General features: G+C 41.9%; 1 protein-coding gene across 3 annotated transcripts in view; it reads left to right on the forward strand.

The window, feature by feature from the left end:
- MYOF (myoferlin) overlaps positions 1 to 22,346 on the forward strand; it is a 291,688-nt gene that overhangs the window by 216,095 nt on the left and 53,247 nt on the right. For all 3 annotated transcript variants that reach the window (XM_082267590.1, XM_082267588.1, XM_082267589.1), the window contains 6 exons: positions 9,120 to 9,301; positions 9,381 to 9,536; positions 10,482 to 10,580; positions 12,792 to 12,953; positions 16,939 to 17,104; positions 18,716 to 18,792. In XM_082267590.1, coding sequence (XP_082123716.1) covers positions 9,120 to 9,301; positions 9,381 to 9,536; positions 10,482 to 10,580; positions 12,792 to 12,953; positions 16,939 to 17,104; positions 18,716 to 18,792 — 842 coding nt within the window. The remainder of the gene's footprint in view (positions 1 to 9,119; positions 9,302 to 9,380; positions 9,537 to 10,481; positions 10,581 to 12,791; positions 12,954 to 16,938; positions 17,105 to 18,715; positions 18,793 to 22,346) is intronic.

Raw genomic sequence — 22,346 nt, forward strand, 5'->3', positions numbered from 1 at the left:
GGCTTACAGTATTCCCAGCCATTGTCGAGTGCTCCCTGAGCTGGAAGATCACCTGACCAGACTGGTGCAAATAAAAATAAAGTGCTAGACAAAGAACACATAGGTCTGTGCCATTATTGCAGATTTCCAAGCCAGAAGCCATTATTTTTCTGACATGAAATATTTGTTTTAAGGGATCAGCTATTTGGCATATTATCCACTTCAGAAGCTTATCTGTAAAACTGTGGAGTGTCCCTTGAACTAAATGATAGTTGCCTAACTTGCCAATTTGTGATTTAAAAAAAAAAGGGTCTCATCCTTGGTAGCACTGGTGGCTATTACAGTCCTCTGTGACTTAAATCCTGTGTTTCTAGCTTGAGGCCACTTCACAATGACCTAGAGATAACCTTTTGTTGCCCTCTAGCACAGAACCACTGCAATTTGTACAGGAAATGTTAATATTTATGATGGCCCTCCTGCTCCTTTCTTTTAGCGTTAAAAAAAAAGTTGATTCACACGCCCATCTAATAGTAGTCCCAAGCCCTTTAATCATTTTCATGAGGGGTTGGGGCATCATAAATACAGAAAAATTGAGATGTGCTCCAGCTGGTAGATTTTATTGTCTGGTGACAACAGGAAATGTCTGTTTTGTGTTGATGGAGACCAGAAATCTGGTTTGTACAGGTACAGCCACTATAAGGAGCTCTCTGCTTACCTTGGCCAATTTACAGTATATCGAATGGCAATACTTTATTCATTTTGGTTAGAGCAGGGAAAGGTTTTCCCAGTTAGGGAGAATTCCCTTCAAGCCTTATACACGAAAACAAATTGAGAGATCGCCGTACTAACACAAGCTGTTAGTACGGCGATCTCCCCCATTGTGCTATTGTATTATAACCCCCCTTTCCTGCCAGAACACACCGATCAGAGCTGGCAACCATTGACTATCGGCGCTGATCACATGTGGTGCTGGTTTTTCAGCATGCCAGTTTGACAGAAGCCAGTTGAGACCAGCTTCTGTAGAACAAATAGATGTACGCAAGGGCTGGTTTCGACCCTTGTACACAAGGCTTTACTCCCTGTCCTAGGGACACACTAATAACTTGAAGTGGTTCTAATTTTTTTATTTTTTCCAACTAGAAAAATAAATGTTATATTTTACCTGCTCTGTGCAATAATATTCCACAGAGCCACCCTTTACCTCCTCTTCTGGGGTCCCTCGCTGATGCTGTCCACTCTGAGTGTGACCCCAATGCAAGCTTTGTGGTATGGGGGCACATATGTGGGTGCACTCCCAAGCCAAACTTTGTGCATCCAAAGACACACAGCTCAGGCCTGCCTCCTGCTCTCTATTCACAGGATTTGAATGACAACAGTAAGAGTCAACCTCTCCCGCTGCTGCCTCTGTGTGCTGTGAGCAGGGAGCGAATCACTGCAGGCAGGCACAGCGCTAGATGGATTGGGTACTCGTTAGGTATTTAGGGAGGAGGTTAGTGATACTTCTTCTGGGACTTTTTTCACCTTAATACAGGGAATGTATTAAGGTAAAAAAAAATGTTTTGCCTTTAAAACCACTTTCTCTGTCGCTCATTGACAGACGTAGTCTTCTTGATTCACAAGAACTGGGTTATGTTGTCTCCGCAGGAGTAGGACTAGGCAGAAAAGAAAAAACGTTCTGGCTCCACCCTAGGGGCAGTCCCAGAGGGTATATCCTCCCTCTCTCTGCTACAAGGCATCAGTTTTTTTCTGTCTAGTCAGGAGTAAGGACCTAAGTTCCTTGCTGGGATCTCTGGTCCTGGCAAGATTTTTTTTTTTTTTAGAAAAAATATTTTTTAGGTAGTTTTTCTCCAGTGTTTTTTCCTGTGAGATCTTCAAGCAAATACGCCGGACTGGGCGACACTAGTGGTCACCCCAGCCGGCCTACGAGCGCGCGCAGACCATTGCATTGCGCTTGGTCGGGCGCGACACATTCAAGTAAGTATGCGGGGCCGGGCGACGGGCTGGATGTTGAGATCCAGTGGTCACCCCGGTTTCTGCCTACGAGCGCGTGCAGACCAGAGCTCCGCGCTGGGTCGGCCGCGACAGAGTCCCATTGGAGGGACTGACCTTGCGAGTTAAAAGTCTCGCTTGGACGCCAGGAACCAGAGAGTCGAGGCGTCCGGAGTGGTCCACAACCCCCCACCCCGGTGGAGAGGGTATTGTGAAGAGATGTGTAAATGACCGCGCTACCCTATTAATTTTCTGTGGCAGTATATAAATGAAAAGTGCCTGTGCAATTTTATAACCAATGCTCATATAGTAACTTGGTGGGATAAATAAATAGTATAAATAAATAATATATTACTGTGAAATACCGTGATTCCTCTTAAAGTGCAACGTGCTGAATAATAAATATATTATAAAATATATCACTCAAAAAATAGATATAGTAAATAAATATAAAAGTCCAATGCAATCAAGTCCATAAAGTGAATACAAAAAATTGTGCAAAAAACGTGCTCAAAAAGTGTTGGGGGGGCGGAGCCACGTCCTTCTACCCGGGAAAACGAACACAGCTCTTTCCAGTCTGTAAAAGACAGACGCTGACTGCAGTTGGTTGGAAACTTCTCTGCATCGGGTGGTGAGCCTTGAGGGTCCCTCTCTCTCTCTGTGGGGATCGAGAAGCAGGTACTCTGAGGGGCGCTATTTCGCTAGGGGGATACACATAAAAAAAAAAAAAAAAAGTTTTTTGTTTTTTCTGGCAGAGGTGTCATGAATTAACATGGACCCTGCCACTCATGTATCTCCACCGGATCCCCTCGAGGTGTCTGCAGGATCCTCCAGCACCCCACTGACGGTTGAATCATTGTCAGCTATTATGGAAACTTTTGTGTCCCGGGTGGAAGTGGCTTGTCAGGGACAGGGCGCAAGAAAGCGACCCCCGCCTAACCCCTTATTATCTGAAACTTCGGATTCAGAATCTGAGCCTATTTCTGCAGTTGCAGGTACTTCATCTGGGATTGGTGTCTCGGGTACTGTCTCTTCAGACAGTGAGGAGGATGTTTCGGGATCAGCCATAGCCCGAGAGGAAGCGTTGGTAAACGCACTCATTGTATCTGTTCAAGAAACCTTAAGATTACAGGGTATTCCGTCGGAAATAGCTGAAACTGAAATCCCCTTTGGGACTAAAAAACGCATCAAAGTAGCGAAGGTTTTTCCATTGCCCAAATGTTTTTGCAATCCAATCAATGAAGAATGGAGTCTGCCAAAACGCACTTCTGCTATTTCTAAACGCATTAACAGGCGTTATCCGTTTGAGGAAACCCTCATTAAGAAATGGACAGAACCACCTGTGGTGGATTCACCAATTGCTAGATTGAATAAAGCCACGGTTATTCCTTTAGAAGACGCTCCGTCTTTTAAAGATCCAGTGGATCGCAAGATAGAAGCTATGTCTCGCACCATGTTTTCCTTGATTGGATCAGCTTTCAGACCAATAATTGCTATTGGACTGGTTTCGCAGACTGTAACTGAATGGACCAAGTGGTTACGCCGGGACTTAGAAGAAGTCCCTCAGGCGGTATCAGATTTGTTGGAACAAATGATACAGGGGTTACAGTTTGTGTGTGATGCGGCGTTAGACGCCACTCCATTATTGGCGCGAGCATCAGTTTCAGCAGTGGTTCTCAGGCGTACACTGATGCTAAAAGGTTGGTTAGCCGACCAAGGTTCCAAAAAAGCATTGGCTAATATCCCCTTTTTAGGAGAGCGTCTATTTGGAGCCAACTTAGATGAGATCATTAAGGATCTCACGGGAGGAAAGAGCACCTTTTTACCGCAAAATGTTAAAGGTAAAGGACCTCGTCAAAGACGAGGGCTTTCTTTCTCTGCTCACAAAAAGTTTTTTCGTCCCGCGGGTGAAAAAATTAAGTCCTCCAAAGCTCCTTCAGGAGGCTTCAGGGGACGTTGGTCGGGCAAGCAAAAGCCCGCCCCCTCCAGACCTGAAGATAAATCGTCCAAAGCCTGAAGGTGCGCCCCCACCCATAACTGGGGTGGGGGGACGTCTTCGCCGGTTACCGGATCCATGGCTTTCCAGAATCCCGGACAAGTGGGTTTGCGAAGTCATAAGGTCAGGGTTTCGATCTCTCCCACCGGCGCAATTCTTCCCTTCCAATATCCGACTATCCCCGGATCGTCTAGAAGATCTGCAGAGAGGAGTCACGGATTTACTACAACAAGGAGTGGTAGTCCACGTTCCTTGGACAGAACGTTTTCAGGGGTTTTATTCAAACCTATTTACAATACCCAGGAAAGAGGGCAAAGTGCGTCCAATTCTGGACTTAAGGGCACTCAATTCCTTTCTCAACATAAGAAAATTCAAGATGGAATCCATTCGCACAGTAGCAGCCTTCCTGCATCCAGGGGATGTCCTAGCGTCCATAGAAATCAAGGACGCCTATCTTCACATTCCCATTTTCGCAGGACATCAGCGGTTTCTACGCTTTTCCGTAGAAGAGAACCACTATCAGTTTGTGGCGTTACCTTTCGGTCTCGCCACGGCTCCTCGGGTCTTCACGAAGGTGTTGGCCCCAATGTTGGCACTACTGCGCCAAAGAGGCATATCGATTCTAGGTTACCTAGACGATCTCCTGCTTCATGCAGAGTCTCCTCAGACCCTGCTACAAAACATAGAAATTACTATAATTTCTTTACAGGAATTCGGGTGGTTGGTGAACCAGCAAAAGTCATTTCTGGTTCCCACCCAGAGGCTCGAATATCTGGGTCTAATTCTAGACACAGTCAGGACAAGAGTTTTCCTTCCGGTAGGGAAACTCCGGAAGATTCAATCAGCAGTCCAGTTGTTACTATCCAACAGCTGGTCTTCTCTTCGAACTTGCATGAGGGTTCTGGGGTTGATGGTGGCTTCCTTCGAAGCAGTCCCATTTGCCCAGTCCCATACCCGAATTCTTCAGCAAGAGATTCTTCTCAGATGGAATCGGAATCCGGAATCCCTGGACAATCGGATCCGATTGAGCAAACAGACCAGAGAGTCTCTGGTCTGGTGGCTTCGGTCTCCGATGCTCAGCCAGGGAAAGTCATTTCTGCCAATATATTGGATGATAGTGACCACGGATGCCAGTCTATCCGGATGGGGAGGAATTCTCGGTCAGTTATCTGTCCAGGGACTTTGGTCCCCGGAAGAATCCAGGTTGCCGATAAATGTATTGGAACTGAGAGCGATCAGACTTTGTCTGATTCACTGGACCGAGCAGCTCCAGGGCAGCCCGGTTCGGATCCAGTCGGACAACGCCACGGCCGTGGCTTATGTCAATCACCAGGGGGGCACCAAGTGTGTCCGAGCGGCCAAGGAAGTGGCTTGCATTCTTCGCTGGGCGGAACGATTTGTTCCAGCGATCTCTGCGGTGTTCATTCCGGGGGTGGAAAATTGGCAGGCAGATTATCTCAGCCGTCAGACTCTGGATCAGGGGGAATGGTCCCTCCATCCAGAAGTTTTCCACCAGTTGTGCCTACGTTGGGGCACCCCGGATGTGGATCTGTTGGCATCACGATTCAACAGGAAAGTACAGAGATTCGTGGCTCGCTCCCGCGATCCTCTAGCAGAGACCGCAGACGCACTGATCGCCCCGTGGGGGCAATACCAGCTAATGTGTGCCTTCCCTCCTCTCGGGTTACTGCCAAGACTTCTTCGCAGGATAGAGGAGGAAGGAATTCCAGTAATCCTGGTAGCTCCGGACTGGCCTCGCCGAGCTTGGTACGCCGACTTGGTCAGACTGGTGGCGGACGTCCCGTGGAGACTTCCTCTCAGGGAGGATCTACTGTCTCAGGGACCGATCTTCCATCCTGCTTTACGATCGCTGGCTTTAAACGGCCTGGCTATTGAAACCCAGGTGCTGAAGGACAAGGGATTGCTACTCTAGTTAAAGCAAGGAAAGCGACTTCCAGAAAGATTTATCATCGCACATGGAAGTCCTACATTGCATGGTGTGAACCTCTGGGGTTCCGTCCACGGTCTTATTCGGTTAGTCGAATATTAGCTTTTCTGCAACAAGGAGTTGAGCAGAAACTGGCCTTGAGCACTATCAAGGGTCAGGTCTCAGCATTAGCTATCTTCTTTCAGAAGCCTTTGGCTACTCATTCCTTGGTGCGGAATTTCATCCAGGGGGTGCGACATCTGGCTCCGCCAGTGCGCGCGCCGTTACCACCCTGGGATCTTAATTTAGTATTGTTGGTTCTTCAGAAACCTCCCTTTGAAGATATTAGGGAGATTCCTCTACCTACGTTGTCCCAGAAGGTGGCCTTCTTGGTGGCTATTACTTCTGCACGCAGGGTGTCAGAACTGGCCGCTTTATCTTGTCGTTCCCCATATCTGGTGGTTCATAGAGATAAGGTGGTTCTTCGTCCGAACCCATCCTTCCTACCAAAAGTGGTTTCAGAATTTCATCTGAATGAAGAAATTGTATTACCTTCCCTGTGTCCTAAGCCCAGTCATCCTCGGGAGTTTGCTTTACTTTTCTTGGATGTGGTCCGGGCGACCAGGGTATACTTGAAAACGACCGACTCGTTTCGCAAGACGGATTCACTTTTTGTGATCCCGGATGGACCCAAAAAGGGGTTGCCTGCATCTACCACGACTATTTCCAAATGAATCAGACATACGGTGGTACAGGCTTATTCTATTAAGGGTCGGGAGCCCCCGTTCCCTGTTAAGGCGCACTCCACTCGGGCACTTAGTGCGTCATGGGCCTTTCGCCATCAGGCGTCAGTGGTCCAGGTGTGCAAGGCGGCTACCTGGTCGTCGGTGCATACCTTTACAAAACATTATAAAGTTGATGTAATGGCATCGTCTGATGCCTCGTTTGGCCGCAAGGTTTTGCAGGCCGCCATTTGAGGAGACCAGTGGTCTACCTCGAGGGTTTTTTTCCGTTGGAATTTTTATTTGAGTCTCATTCTTTGTTTATAATGAGCCTTTAAAACTTCTAGTTTGGCACCGGTTGGGCCTTCTAGATTGGATTTTGATTTCTGTCAATCCCACCCCTCATTTGTGGCACTGCTTCTGGATGTCCCAGTTCTTGTGAATCAAGAAGACTACGTCTGTCAATGAGCGACAGAGAAAATCGGATTTTTGTAAGATCTTACCGTAAAATCCTTTTCTCTTAGCTCATTGACAGACGTAGTACCCGCCCCTCTATCATTGAGTTGGGTTGGGTTAAATTCTCTGTTGCTGCTTTGTGACAGAACTGATGCCTTGTAGCAGAGAGAGGGAGGATATACCCTCTGGGACTGCCCCTAGGGTGGAGCCAGAACGTTTTTTCTTTTCTGCCTAGTCCTACTCCTGCGGAGACAACATAACCCAGTTCTTGTGAATCAAGAAGACTACGTCTGTCAATGAGCTAAGAGAAAAGGATTTTACGGTAAGATCTTACAAAAATCCGATTTTCAAATATTACAAAACCCGCAACAGTAAAATACAGTCTGTATATGCGAAACCTAAGGGGTTAATCCTCTGCATTGTGTACAAAGGCTTTTCGATCCTGTCATTTCTGTTCCTCCCCTTCTTCCACAGTCCCCATTATCTACTGATAGAACAGAGGCTAGGGGACTAGCGGCACATGCTCAGTTTAGTGTGTATTGCTAGAGTGTTTTTTTCTTGGGGGATGGCATGTGATCGGGACAATGCCAATCAGCACTGTCCAGACAAAGGGTCAGGGGTCCTGCAGCCTTAAAGGACAGTCAGAGAAGAAGAAAAACAACAACAAGCTTTAACCAGACACTGATAGAAGTCACTGCTGATTAAAAATGGCATTTAGCAGTTTATTACTAAAATGTATTGCATTTCCATGTTCTGTGTACTGTAGGAGACCAGAAATAGTGAATGCAGGCTCCTGGGTTTAGTAACACTTTAATTAAAATGTATCAGTGATATGAAAACCCCCTCTTGACAGTTTTCACCCTAATAGATGTCCCCATTGGATGATTTCCCTCATCAATTTTTATGGTGACAATTTGTCAATTTTTCAAGTTTTAAAATTTATGGCTTCACTATCGATTTTTGTACCAGTAACCGAGGTCACTAGGACAATAGAAAGGGTGATGCTCTCCAGCGCGAGAGAATTAAATTCTCAACGCTACCAAAATTAAAAAAAAAAAAAGTGTGCCCCAGCTATACTTACACTGACATTACTAGTGATCCAATACTACTCCTACTGTCACCGAAATTCACGTGTTCCTTGGACTTGGACTAGGAGATAGGGACATCACCCCTCCTTCTTCATGTGGCAGTGCTGTGGGTTAGCGATTGGCTGCTTGACTTAACTACGGACAATGGGAGGAAGTCGCATGGTCCCTCATACCCCAAAGCGTTAAGTTTCTGTCTGGCTGCACCAGAAGCAGGAGCACCACTGGATCAATGGTATTGTACATACAGTATAACTGGGATAAGGAGAAGCCTTTAAGAATCATACTGTGCTTTGCCTGGACTAGCCCAAGGCTAGGAAGCAACAAAGGTGCAATTTCACAAAGCAGGGGGCAGCAGTAACCTGTCGCAACCAATCTACTTTTACTTGCTTAATCACTATAGACTTTAAACTGATTACTAGGAGTGTATTTTGGTCCTCATTTTATACAAAAAGTGACAGTTCTTTTAAGCGAAGTCCACGGAGATTTGAAACTTGTCACATGCTAAGTAAAAATCCAAATCCTTGTTTTAAAGTGGAACTAAAGTCAGAATTATTCGGCGCCACTCCAATGATGTGGCGCCTGTGAGGCACCATTGCATGTCTCTTCTGCAGTAAGAGCCTGTCTGTGTGTGTTTTTTTTTTTTTTTTTTTTTAACTTTAGTTCTGCTTTTAAGCTATACAGTCTAACATTGCTTGCAAGTCTTTTACTTTATGCTAGGAGTGCCAATACTGCACTGCAGAATGCTTTCTGTATTTATGGAACAAAAACCGCATTCATTGTTTATTTCTGATTTGGTCATTAACTTGTAATGATGAATGCTGACCACATTCTTTAACTGATATGCATTCAGCTCCGCACAATAAATTCTGTAGAGGCATGAAGCAGGAAATATGGGAAAGGGTTTTTTTTTTTTTTTGTTAAATCGAGGAGGAAGAGATTGAATTTATTTTTCTTTTGTTTAGACCCCTATGCACATGTATCATTCCTTCACCGCAGTAAGACTACAGAGATAATAAATTCAACTTTGAACCCCACATGGGACCAAACCCTAATCTTCAATGAAGTTGAGATCTATGGAGATCCGCACGCAGTAGCTCATAATCCACCAAACGTAGTTATTGAAATATTTGACAACGATCAAGTGGTATGTATAGGTCCATATTCTAAAGGTTTATTTCTCAATTTTTTGTTATCGCTTATTTATTTTGTGATGTTTGTTTCAGGGAAAAGATGAATTTATTGGAAGGAGTTTGTGCCAACCACTTGTAAAACTGACCCCTATTGACATTACACCAAAACTTCTGTGGTCTCCAGTCATGAACGCGGGCAAACACTGCGGGGACATCCTGGTTGCTGCGGAACTCATTCTAAAAGACAAGGTCTAAAGATTAGGGCTTCATAGTTTATTGGTCTATATTTTGTTTTCTGTATGTTATGATTAGATTGTGCTGATCTTTAGGCTGAATGTGGAATGGTGTTTGGGTGAAGTTCTGTAATGTTTCAGCACATGTAAATGTGTTGCATAGTCAGCAAATGGTCAACACACAGTAGAGATGACCAATCTCTGGTGACTGCAGTTGTCAAACGTAAGTGCAGCCTTATTAAACATTTCTACTGAATTTTTTAGGTAAACACAGTATACTTCTATTGATTGGCATTTTATGTTTGTTTTAAATGGACTGGAAGGGTTATAGCAAACTATAATGGCACTGGAATTTTTATTTTTTTTTCTGTGAAAGTGAATGGCTCATGCTGCCCTGAAATAATTGTTGTGCTTTATGTAAAGTTCCAAAGCTTTGTTCTTCAGTACCTCCACCATGCAGAGAAGTCATGAAGCACAAAATAAAAGCGTAGTCATTCACATACAGTGGGTACGGAAAGTATTCAGACCCCCTTAAATTTTTCACTCTTTGTTATATTGCAGCCATTTGCTAAAATCATTTAGGTTCATTCTTCTTCCTCATGTATGTACACATAGCACCCCATACTGACAGAAAAACACAGAATTGTTGACATTGTTGCAGATTTATTAAAAATACTGAGCAAAGGGTCTGAATACTTAGGACCATGTGATATTTCAGTTTTTCTTTTTTAATAAATCTGCAACAATGTCAACAATTCTGTGTTTTTCTGTCAGTATGGGGTGCTATGTGTACATTCATGAGGAAGAAGAATGAACCTAAATGATTTTAGCAAATGGCTGCAATATAACAAAGAGTGAAAAATGTAAAGGGGTCTGAATACTTTCCGTACCCACTGTATTTACTATGTAAACTATTACTGCTATATAGCCTTCTGTAACTGGTTGTGCACTACTTCCATAGGATGGATCCAACCTTCCAATACTGCCATCTCAGAGAGCTCCAAAACTCTACATGGTGCCTCAAGGCATCCGTCCTGTGGTTCAACTCACTGCCATTGAGGTAAGCAAATGTAGTTCTGCTGTGTGAGAAGCTTTACTTATGGCCATAATTTCTCTAATTGTTTTGTATGTAAATGTACCCCCGAGAAGGTATTAAAGACATTCTGGGGAAAAGTCAAGGCAAATTATGGAAGTAAACTTAAGTTCTATCATGTGTCGTATTCTTGGTATTATTTTAAATGTAAACTCCAGGCATCCTTGTATTGGAGTTTAACATTTTCTGCAGCTCCAGTTCTCAGCTGTTCTACCATCATACGTTTTGAGCAGGTCATAACATTCAGTTTGCAGTTGCTAGGACGAGCCTCCTCTTGTTCAGCAAGCAGGCCATTAGTGCTAAAAGTCAAATTGTGGTGCGGATCATTATCTTTACACCAGTACATGCAAAAACAAAAATGCACACACATGAAAATAGCTAGCTAGTAGAAGTGGCTCACATTCAATTAGACATGTTCTGTAATGTTGAAGATGTTTTACCAGTGACAGAGGTCACAAGGACTTTTTTCATTTGAGTGTCCAAAGCATACCCTAGCATTTAGATAAATACAAGTTACTAGGTAACCTATGCTGCAGTTACAATTTTTATGTAGAAACCTCTAAACCACCACCCTCTGTGTTGTTGTATTCATCTGTCCCTGATTCAAACACGATATCAATGACTAGATCTCACACCTCCTTGTCAAAATCCCACTGGACTGGACCACACAGTCCCTCTGTGCGCACCCGTTCATCCCTGAGGAGAGTAAAGCCTGGTACACACTATTAGCTTCTTTTTTCTGTTCAACCCCACTGGTTGAACAAAAAAAAAAAAACTGTCCGCCCCGGTCTGAGCCGCTATACTAGCTATGCGAAAGTTAGTATAGTCCTCTCCCCCACTGAGCTATTGTGTTATAACGGGGATGCGCCCCGCCAGTACACTCTGATCAGCGCTTTCTGCCATTGACTGAGAGTGCTGATTAAGAGTAGTTGGCTGTTGGTTTTCCAGCATGCTTCTGTCGCGCGCGCGCACACAGACATACACACATGCCGAATGTCAGACGTTTTTTTTTTTCAAATGACTTATGACATTCTGACCTTGTGTACCCGGCTTTAGTCTACAGTATTAGTTCATACACCAGAGCTTTTTAAAAGAATGGCTGAGAAAGAAGTGTGCATAAGCCGGTTTGGCAGGGAAAGTTTTGACAGTCAGCTAGGTGATCCAGTCATCCATGTCTTGATTGGGGCACATGTGAGTGTTTAGCTCACTGTTCAGATTTTGGCCAGTTTCTGATGAACTGGCTAAAAATCACTCAGTGGTTGGCCCTGTTGATTGCCCCCCACACACCATTCCTTGATTAAACTGAAAGAGCTTGGAGGAAATCCTCAGCTGAATAGAACCTGCATCCTATCCGATGCAGAGGCTGTTCAGGTAGGTAGTGGGGCCAGCTGCCAGTACACAATAGCTACAGCAGGAGCTTTGTCCATCCACGCTGTGTAGCAAAGATGGAGAAATCTGTTGCCATTGTGTATGGCCAGCCTAAGACTTGGCTGGGGGCATGGGTGACTATAACCTACTTTAGGAGTAAGTGCCCTAATGGTGCAGGTACATTTATCCCCATAGTGTCAAAAAATGTTTTAAAGCTGAAAGTAAAAAAAGACAGCAGGCAAGATCCGTCAACAATACACAAAGTACACCCAGGCATACAGTGTGACTTTAACGTAACTTTTTTTCTTTTAAAACTTTGGGTTCATTCACACCAGCCTGCTTGTATTTTACTTTTAAAAAAAAAAAAACTTTTTTTTGAAATTTCAAAAAGTGACAGCTGGCCTGCAGTGCGGAGACAGACAGATCTCAAATAAGCTTTGGTGCAGTGTGGAAAAATGCATGTCTATGCACATGGTGTGAATGGGCCCTTTAATTTACTTCAGTAGAAAAAACACTTCATGAATTACTGTTAAAAGGTCATTTTTAATAAACAAAAATGTTGATCAGTAACTATTTCAATTAATTTTGTCATAGTATTTAAAAAGTGGCAGTGTCTATTGTTGTGGGTAGTAGCATATCACTGGCTTTTGCTGTACTATATATTACGCCTTGTTGTAAAAAATCAATTGAAACAGGTTTGGATTTTTCTGAAATGTGTGCTCCTAATGTTGATAAATATTATTTTCAATATGTAGTAAACTTTTTTGGAACAGTCACAATGACTTGCAATACCTTTATTCTATAAAACAGATACTTACCTGGGGATTACGCAACATGAAGAGTTATCAGATGGCATCTGTCACCTCTCCAAGCCTCGTTGTGGAGTGTGGTGGGGAAATTATCCAAACTGCAATGATAAAAAACCTCAAAAAGACCCCTAACTTTTCCAGCTCTGTCCTCTTCATGAAAGTGGTAAGACACAGGGCTGCTTGAAAGTGTAAAGTGGGGAAGAGTTAATATTCCTCTAAAATGTTTTACTGCTATGTTAGAGGGATTTTCCTCCACTTCACTGAAGAACCCTGAATGGTGGTAAAAACCTGAAAGTTGTAATCCTTCCCCGCTCTACTTTACTTTAAAACCTGTAAATACATTTTTGGTATGACGTGATGCACTGTAACATGCTGGTGGGCTGGATGGCATCAATGCAATTGTTGACAAAATAGCACAAAATTTACACTATATTGCCAAACGCCTTTATACACGCATGAACTTTAATGGCATCCTTGTCTTCGTAGGGTCTTCGTAGGGTTCAATATTGAGTTGGCCCACCCTTTGCAGCTATAACTGCTTCATCTCTTCTGGGTAGGCTGTCCACAAGGTTAAGGAGTGCGTCTATGGGAATGTTTGACCATTTTTACAAAAGCGCATTGTGAAGTCAGGCACTCCACTCTAACATATCCCAAAGGTGTTCTGTCAGGTTGAGGTTTAGTACTCTGTGCAGGCCAGTCAAGTTTCTCCACCCCAAACTCGCTCATTCATGTCTTTATGGACCTTGCTTTGTGCACTGGTGCGCAGTCATGTTGGCACAGGAAGGGGCCATCCCCAAACTGTTCCCACAAAGTTGGGAGCATAAAATTGTCCAAAATGTCTTGGTTTGCCAACGCCTTTAGAGTTCTCATCACTGGAACTAAGGGGCCAAGCCCAACTCCTGGAAGAACAATGCCACACCATAATCCTCCCCCTCCTCCAAATGATTTGGTATTTATGGTCAAACGAACAGTTTCTTGTGAAATATGCATAGATCACTCATTTACTGATTTATAGTCCTTTGCCTAGAAGTATTACTTGCAATAATTTTTATTTCTACACTTTTACATAATTACAGCCATTTTAACCTTCCCTATAATGAATTGGCCCATATAGGCTTACTTTTTAGGTTTACCAATTTGCTGGGACATCAAATGGCTGCGATAGAAGCCATATACTTTTATGCAGCTCTCATACTGTCACGTGATTTGTACTCTAAACACAGAACACCTATACCTATCTGTCAGATTTATCTATCATAAAATGAAGCTGAATAAGGAAGATAGTTGTGGATTAGTAGGGAACATGTTGGGTGACCTGGTCACCCCTGGCATCGGGTTAATTCTATTTTGGAATTGTCACTGTGTAACAGGGCATGTGTTTTCTGGCCAACTGGAAACTTCCAGCATCAGACTCTATACTAATGGTCTTCATGTGGGACCCTTTCATTGCTGAGCCTGGCACAAATGGTTCTCTTATGGCTTTTATTAAAATTACTGTTTCTGCATTGAAGTTAGCGTGTGCCCAGACCATGCACAAATTTAAATTTCCTGAATTCTCTAATTTCAAAATAGAAGCATTACAATCTTAGCTTTTCCCCTATTACCTTCGATTGTAACTGCATTTTGGCAACGTTTCAGCCCTCTAATATCGGAAGAAAAGTGCAGGTGCTTCCAAGCTGTTAGAAAGGGACTGAAACCAATTTTTGTCTTGGCTGTGTTTTTTTTTATTTTTTATAGGTTATTTGAGAGTTAAATGCTACATCCAACTTTTAATAAATATAATAAATGCACATATTTTTGCAAGGAAAACATGTTTTTTTTTTTTGTATAGGAGCCTGCAAAGCATTGCACTCCTGATTTAAGATGGTTTTGCTTGGCACCATGTTAGCGCCTAAACATGGATGTAATCTGTTGGAAAAGGGAGAGTTGGCCTTTAATTACTTGCATTACAAGTAACTAAAGAGGTCAGAAGTGGCTTGAGTTAAGGTTCTTTAAATAACCGTTGGTTAAAATATGTACACATTTTAGTGTCTATAGTCTTTGCACAGGTGCAGTTTAAAGGCTAAGTCCACCCTAAAACTAAAATGCCTGCATCTTTAGATCTCCACATTCTAACACTAGCCTATCTAGCCCTGTAAAGAAGAAATCCTTATACTTAACTTTTTTGAAGCGGATTCAACCTGATCATGGTCATATCTATCAGATTTCTCATTACATGATTCATTAAAAAAGCAGAACTACACTGCATCTGAGCCCCACATTCCAAAAACACTATTTTAATTAATTTTTAATATTCAAAGAAAACTCATCCATCCATGTCTCCATGCTTTATTTTGTTGAGAAATCACTTTGAAAAATACCCCCTAGCATTTTTATTTGTGGCCGTCTTGAGTAAAGGCAGATGATTCATGCATATACTTCCTGGAATCCATCTGTCTTTGGCTTGGGCATGCCGGTGTTTGATTAGAATGCCGCTACCCATCAGATGTGCAACGGAAGTGACGTTTGGACCAAAAAACACTTACTGCGCATGCGCGATGATGGGTAGCAATAATTTAATAGAACACCCATCTTATTACATCCAGCTACGTCTTTCATTTCAGAGTATTTTTAGCAATAAAGTTATCGTATATAAATAAATATAGTATATTGACATCTGTGATGCTGTTTTAATGTTACATTTTTTAAAGAAGATGGACGCTAGCAGTAGGTAGGTGGGGGACGCCAGCAGTAGGAAGGTGGCAGAGGCCATGTTGGTACACCCACACTGTTCATCGCTAACACTTTATGGTTTCAAAATGTTCCAAAGTGTTAGCGATAAACAGTGTGGGTGTACCAACATGGCCTCTGCCACCTTCCTACTGCTGGCGTCCCCCACCTTCCTACTGCTAGTGTTCGCCACCTTCCTACTGCTTCCGTCCAGCTTCTTTAGGTGAGGTTGTAAACCTCAAAAAAAAAAAATGTAAAAAAACCTGAAAGACAAAAGCATAATGAGCTAGTAAGCATCGCGCATATTAGCTCGTTATGAAATCATTTACCTTAGAACAAAGCCCCCGCAGCGGCACTCGCACACTGCTGTCACAGCCGACATGTTAACCTGTCTTCCTTCCGGGTTTGCGTCCTCGGGCCATCTGACTGGCTGGAGCTGCGAAGACGTCACTCCTGCGCATGTGCATGAGAGCCGCATGGGCAGCCATTCGTTCAGAGTGCATGCTCCAGTGATGTCCTTGGCCGCATGCAAAGTAAGTTTACTCTAAATGGTGCATGTGTAGGAGATATTTACAGTACCTATAGGTAAGCCTTATCATAAAAATGTAACCTCAAAACAGCATCATAGATGTCAATATACTATATTTATATGCGCTCACTTTATTGCTAAAAAAACTCAAATTCAAGACCTAGCTAGGTGTATTAAGATGTCCACATGGGTGTTTTATCACATTACCGCGACCTCTACCACTCAGATTTTAAATTGTTTAGGGCCGTGGAACGCATGGCTGAACGCATTGCGCATGCACAGTTAATGTTTTTTGGTCCAAGCGTCACGTCTGTTGCACAATCCGATGGGTAGAGGACCCATAGCATACTGGCAGGCATGCTTAGTTGAGAAAACCCCATCCTCCCCTACTGAGGACTCCTGAGACATATAACATTTTATGTAGGCCTGGAAACCAAGAAGTAACTGAAGAAATGTAAAAAAAAAGTTTTAATCAAGTTTTACTAATGCTAGCAGCGTAATTATTAAAATAGTCCATATTGATTGAAAGAGCGAAGTTCCACAATAATATGCAGCACAGCATTGAGCCTTCAATCTCTAGATAAGATAATATTAACAGGACTCACTTCTATTATATCTTGTTTTGTCTAGATGTTTGCTTTACAGTTTTTTTATGCCTGTAATTTTAAGCACCCCCCCCCCCCCCCCAAAAGGCCTTATGGCTCAGTGAGTGCAGGCTTGTTTGAATTGCCTGCTTCTGATCCCACCACAGAATATCAATTAAACTCAGGTCAGGACTCGGGACAGGACAAGGCAATACCAATTTAAAATGTGGATACATGACAAGTTAGGAGTGCCTTATAAAACATTTACCATCGTGTTTTACCATGGACTTTTACAGCTTTTGATTTTGAGGATTTTTTTTCTGTAGCTCCTACCAAAAGAAGAGATGTATGTTCCTCCCATAATTGTTAAAGTGATTGACCACAGACCCTTTGGAAGAAAGCCGGTGGTAGGACAGTGCACTATTGATTCTTTGGAAAATTTCCGGTGCGATCCATACCTTACAAAACCAGAAGATGCCGCAGGGTTAAGAGGTATGGAAATCTAGATTTTCTCAGTCATGTGTGTGCTTATTCATCTTCACACAGCTTTCTTGTCTCTTTTCCTTGAATAATAAACTAATTTTAACAGAAAGTTTGCTTTTATGGCGCTTTCCTGTTTGTCATAAAATACAAAAAAATGTGTTTATTTCCCATGTTAACCACTTCTGGACCGGAAGGTTTTTTCCCCTTAATGACCAGGCCGTGTTTTTTACGATACGACACTGCATTACTTTGACTGACAATTGCACGATCATGCAACGCTGTACCCAAATAAAATTGATGCCCTTTTTTTTCCTCAAATAGAGGTTTCTTTTGGTGGTGTTGGATCCCCTCTGCGATTTTTTTTTTTTTTTTTTTTTTTTTTTTTTTTTTTTTTTTTTTATTTCATGCGCTATAAACAAAAAAAGAGTGACAATTCTGAAAAAAAAAAACAATATTTTTACTTTCTGCTATAAAACATTACCAATAAAGAAAAAGCACTTTTTTTTTCATAATTTTATGTTAATCTGTATTCTGCTACATGTTTTGGGTAAAAAAAAAATCCCATTAAGTGTATATTGATTGGTTTGCACAAAAGGTATTGCATCTACAAACTAGGGGAGAGATTTGTCACTTAATTTTTTTTACTAGTAATGGTGGCGATCAGCAATTTTTAGCGGGACTGCGACATTGCGGCGGACAGATCGGACACCTGACATTTTTGACACTTTTGGGGGGACCAGTGACATTACTAAAAATATGCACAGTTACTGTACTAATGACACTGGCAGGGAAGAGGTTAGCACCAGGGGCGATCAAAGGGTTAAATGTGTCCCTAGGGGTTGCTTTCTATGTGGGGGATGGGCTTGCTGAATGAGCACACAGACCTGTGTTCCTAAATAAGAGGAACACAGGATTACTGTATTCATTACTGACAGAACAGCGGTCTGCCGTGTTTCCATTGGCAGACCACCGTTATCCACGGGGGAGCGATCGCAGGTGCCCCTGTAGCCAATCGGCGCATGCACGTGCCACCACTAGCGGTCCTGCAAAACAACGTAGAGTTACGTTGCTTCGCGGGACAGAGCCGACTTGCCACAGTATATGTACTGCATTTCTCAAATGTTTAAGTAGTTTCACCATGAAAACTTTGGAAAGTGCTCATGGCACCAACCAATTACCTTTTTAAAATTCTCTTTCATTAAAGACAATGGCTGACAGTGACATAGCTGCAATGGGCAAGCGATTTCATTTGCTGTTGACAAAAACGAACGGGTGGCAAAGGGAATCTTTATACAAGGACTATTTTCCCGCTTAGAAGAAGTCCTTTCTGTTCAAAATGCGCTCTGAAAGTTTGATTATTCTGCATTTAAAGTTGGGAAAAGATTGGCTTTTTCTTTTTTGATTATTCTAAGTGGCTTTTGGTGGTGAATGTGCAACAATTTATAAGCCAGTCAGGTATCTCATTTTTCCAGGTTACAGTGCATAGACTAGCCATCATGCCACCAGCCAGTTATCCGCTATTGGCAGTCTGTGTTTAGACTAATGAAAGATGATCCGTGTTTACAATGGGTTACTCAAGACTTGTCTTTTGCAGATAAAGTCACGTTTTTTCTCTTTCAGTTGCAATTTTGTCTTCTGCCACTCCCCGTGATGTAGTCATCGATGTGGAGGACACTAGACCACTGCTGGCAACGCAGGTAATGTGCTTTTACTTGAGTATAAGTGTGGCTCTATCAATGCATGATTTCCATAAAACTAAAATATTGTCCATTTACTATAATAACACTACACCGTCATGGCTGCAGTATGTTCAGTTTGATCTGGGCATATGTCAATAGTTCACACTTAAATGCTTCAATGTCAGTTTTACTTTTTAAATGTTCTCAGTTACCAACATTACATGCCCTTACTCCCATTCCTCTGTTATTACTAGAACTTTTGTTATAACCCCAGAGCTGGCATAGCACCAAAAGACAAAGGGCTTCATGATTGGAAGAACCACTACTACCTATTTTGTCCACAACAGGCCAATCGGACTCACTCTTTGTTTTTTCGAATGCATCAAAGCAGTCTCTCTCGCTGACACTTTCAATCATGAATTCCTGATCATTCCTCCATTTACAGTATGTTGCAAATAATCCATTATATGACATATAGCTGTGGTCCTCAATCTGCCTGCTTATGAGCGTCATTCAAATATAAGAGGAGATGGTGAGTGACACCAATTAGGAATATTAATGGTGAAAAGATTCATTATAACCAACTTGTCTAATGTAGCTACATTTTTATATACACTGTCAAGTGGCAAGTATTTACATTTGGCAAGTACTAAGCACCTGCTGGGAAAATGCTAGAAATGGCAAGAAATATATTGGAGAGCCACATGTCTCTCTTTGGCAGCTGATTGGTGACCACTCAGTTATATTATTGTTGCTAGTTGTCCCTACCTCCCTGGACCATTCTGTACATTAACAGTCTCACATACTGTAAAACGTAACCATTTCTATCCAATGTCGGTAAAACTAAACTTCCCCCAGAATACCTAAAATCCCATATAAATGTAAATCTTTATTATGCCACTGGCATTCTCCTACAGAAGCAAGAAAAGTGGGACCTTTCTCACCTCCTAAAAAAGGAAAGCCCAAAAAAGGTAGTAAACGATATGCATGTTTGTGTAATTCTGTCACTATCATGGCTGGGTTCATGAGCAGGTTTTGGTGCTTTTATCGCCATGTCTTTGATAGTATATTTTAAGATAACCAAAAAGTTCTTCCCACCTTTCAAAGACCAGACTGCTAATTATGTTTGTGTGACAAATTGTATAATCATGCTGATGCATACTGTGTATCTACATACCATATGCTGTGTACTTCTACAAGAACTTTCTTTGGTTTTTGTAATCCAAATCTGAGTTTGAATCTGAGCTGCAAGAGGTATGACTTTGAGCATAGGTCATGGTTCTACCAGCAGCCAAAGTGCTTCCAATCATCGGTGTTATACACAGAATGAGATTGCAGCAAGATGCAAACTGTTCTGATGTAGTAATGCTGCAATCAAGGAATGCAGGTGCTGGAAGAGAGGTGGTCACCACTATCTACTTCCTGCTGTCTGGTTTCCCATCATGTGCATCTTTTCTGAAAGGTCTGTTAGCTGCTTGTTGTTAATGGCAGACTTTATACAGAGCACAATAGCTTAAAGGGGATGCTATAAAGCTAAAAATAGGAGTGCCACCATTATTGGCTTCATTTTTAAAAGTGCAAGTTCTGGGGCTGTCATTCATAGCCTGGCATCACAGCTTAGTTACTTCTTACCCAGACCATGCCTGCATCTTGAGAAGTCTGAATTCCCATCCTGCTTGCACAAATACGGTCACTGACTTGAAATGAGGTTAAGCTAGGACTAAAATGACAGCCCCTGGTCTTGGGCATTTAAAAGCCAAGTCAATTTGGCCATAGATGTGTTTTTTTTTTTTTTATGTTCACACCAGGATATTGTATTCTGACAGTGGGACCATCTCTGTGAGAACACACTGATCAGCAGCTGTAACCACTGACCTGTAAAAACTTTCTAGTATGTCCCTTCAACAGAAGTCAATCAAAATGATCAACTTCAGTGGAACAGGGATGGTCACACATTGATTAAAATTCTTCCAGTCCCTGCTGAACTGGACAAATTTCAATCTGTGTATGACCTGCTTTTGGCATGCCAACAACTAGGTTTTTGCCCTCACTGATTCAGTTAGAGGTTCATATATTTGTTGGTTTAGCAATGTGGCCTTGTAACACTGGGGTACTACCCCACACTCCCTCATTTGCTTAGTTTTGCTGCGCAGGCATTCTTCAGGCATATTGTGAGCATGAATTGGTTCAAGGTGCTTCATACTGACAGTTTGTGAATGCCACATTTGGAGACTTTTTAGAATCCATACTAATCCAGGTTTTGGGTGATGGCTATCAGTTAATTTTATTCCTGTTAAACAGGGCAGACGTTATCAAGCTTTATTTACATACAGCATGCATGACTTAAATGTGTAGATGTCCTGGTATAGAGTTTTAACTAACATAGCTATTCATTTTAACAGGTGATGGGTTGCTATTTGATTTTTTTTTTATACTGTGCTTTTTTTCTAAGGTCATTTTTACTTACAGATCAATTTTGTGGGTGCATTAGTACCTTTTTTATTAGTAATGAATCAGGCAAGCACTAAGTGAAGGATGCAATCCTTATAATGCCCTATAGATTGTCTGAACTGTAGCACTTGAGTCCCCAGTTTGAATCCCAGTCAGGACACTATCTTCATTGAGTTTTCAAGGTCTCCCTGGGTTTGCATGGACTTACTCAAGCTACTCTGCTTTCCTCCCACAATTCAAAGGCATACTAGTAGGTTAATTGACTCCTGTCCAAAGTGACCCTAGAGTGAGTGGGTATATATATATATATATATATATATAGATATAGATATAGATATATATATAGATATAGATATAGATATAGATATAGATATAGATATAGATATAGATATAGATATAGATATAGATATATATATATATATATATATATATATATATATATATATATATATATATATATATATATATATGTGAGATAGGGACCTTAGATTGTAAGCTCCTTGAGGGTAGAGACGTATGTGAATGTACAGTATTATGTAAGTGCTGGGTAAATTGTTGACACCATAAAAATATCTAAAATACAGTGTGGATGTGTGTAATTAAAAATAAATAAATAATATGTATATGTCCAGTGCAGCATAAAGAAGCTAGTACAAAAGTCAAAAATAATTTGTACAAATTATTTTTTAACAAGGGGTCTTCCATTATGGTGATGGGTAGATTTGATTTGTAAATAAGTGTAAGTATGGGTATTTATGTAACTGGAATGATTGCGAAGTTATGATTTGGTAATGATAGTTGTATCCGGGTCAGCAATTAGTCCTGCAGCGTAAGATGTATGGATCAATTTACTTGTGCCTAGAGACTCTATTGCTGATATGTTGTTATATCCATATATATATATTTTACTTTACTTTGAAGATTAAGCTACACCTAATTAGCCAGAAGTGACAATTGCTGCTCATAAAAAGGCCAGTCATCTCCCCAATATTGCACAGTATTTCAATTAACCCATGTTCATGCATCTCTTGAAATAAAATCTACTTTGTGCTAAGTTGTAAATAACTATAGCTGGCCATAGATGGATAGATAATTTGGTCAGTTCAGTGGGGAATGGGCTT

This window comes from Pelophylax lessonae, assembly GCF_965119305.1.
Source record: "Pelophylax lessonae genome assembly, chromosome: 9".
Taxonomy (NCBI): Eukaryota; Metazoa; Chordata; class Amphibia; order Anura; family Ranidae; genus Pelophylax; species Pelophylax lessonae.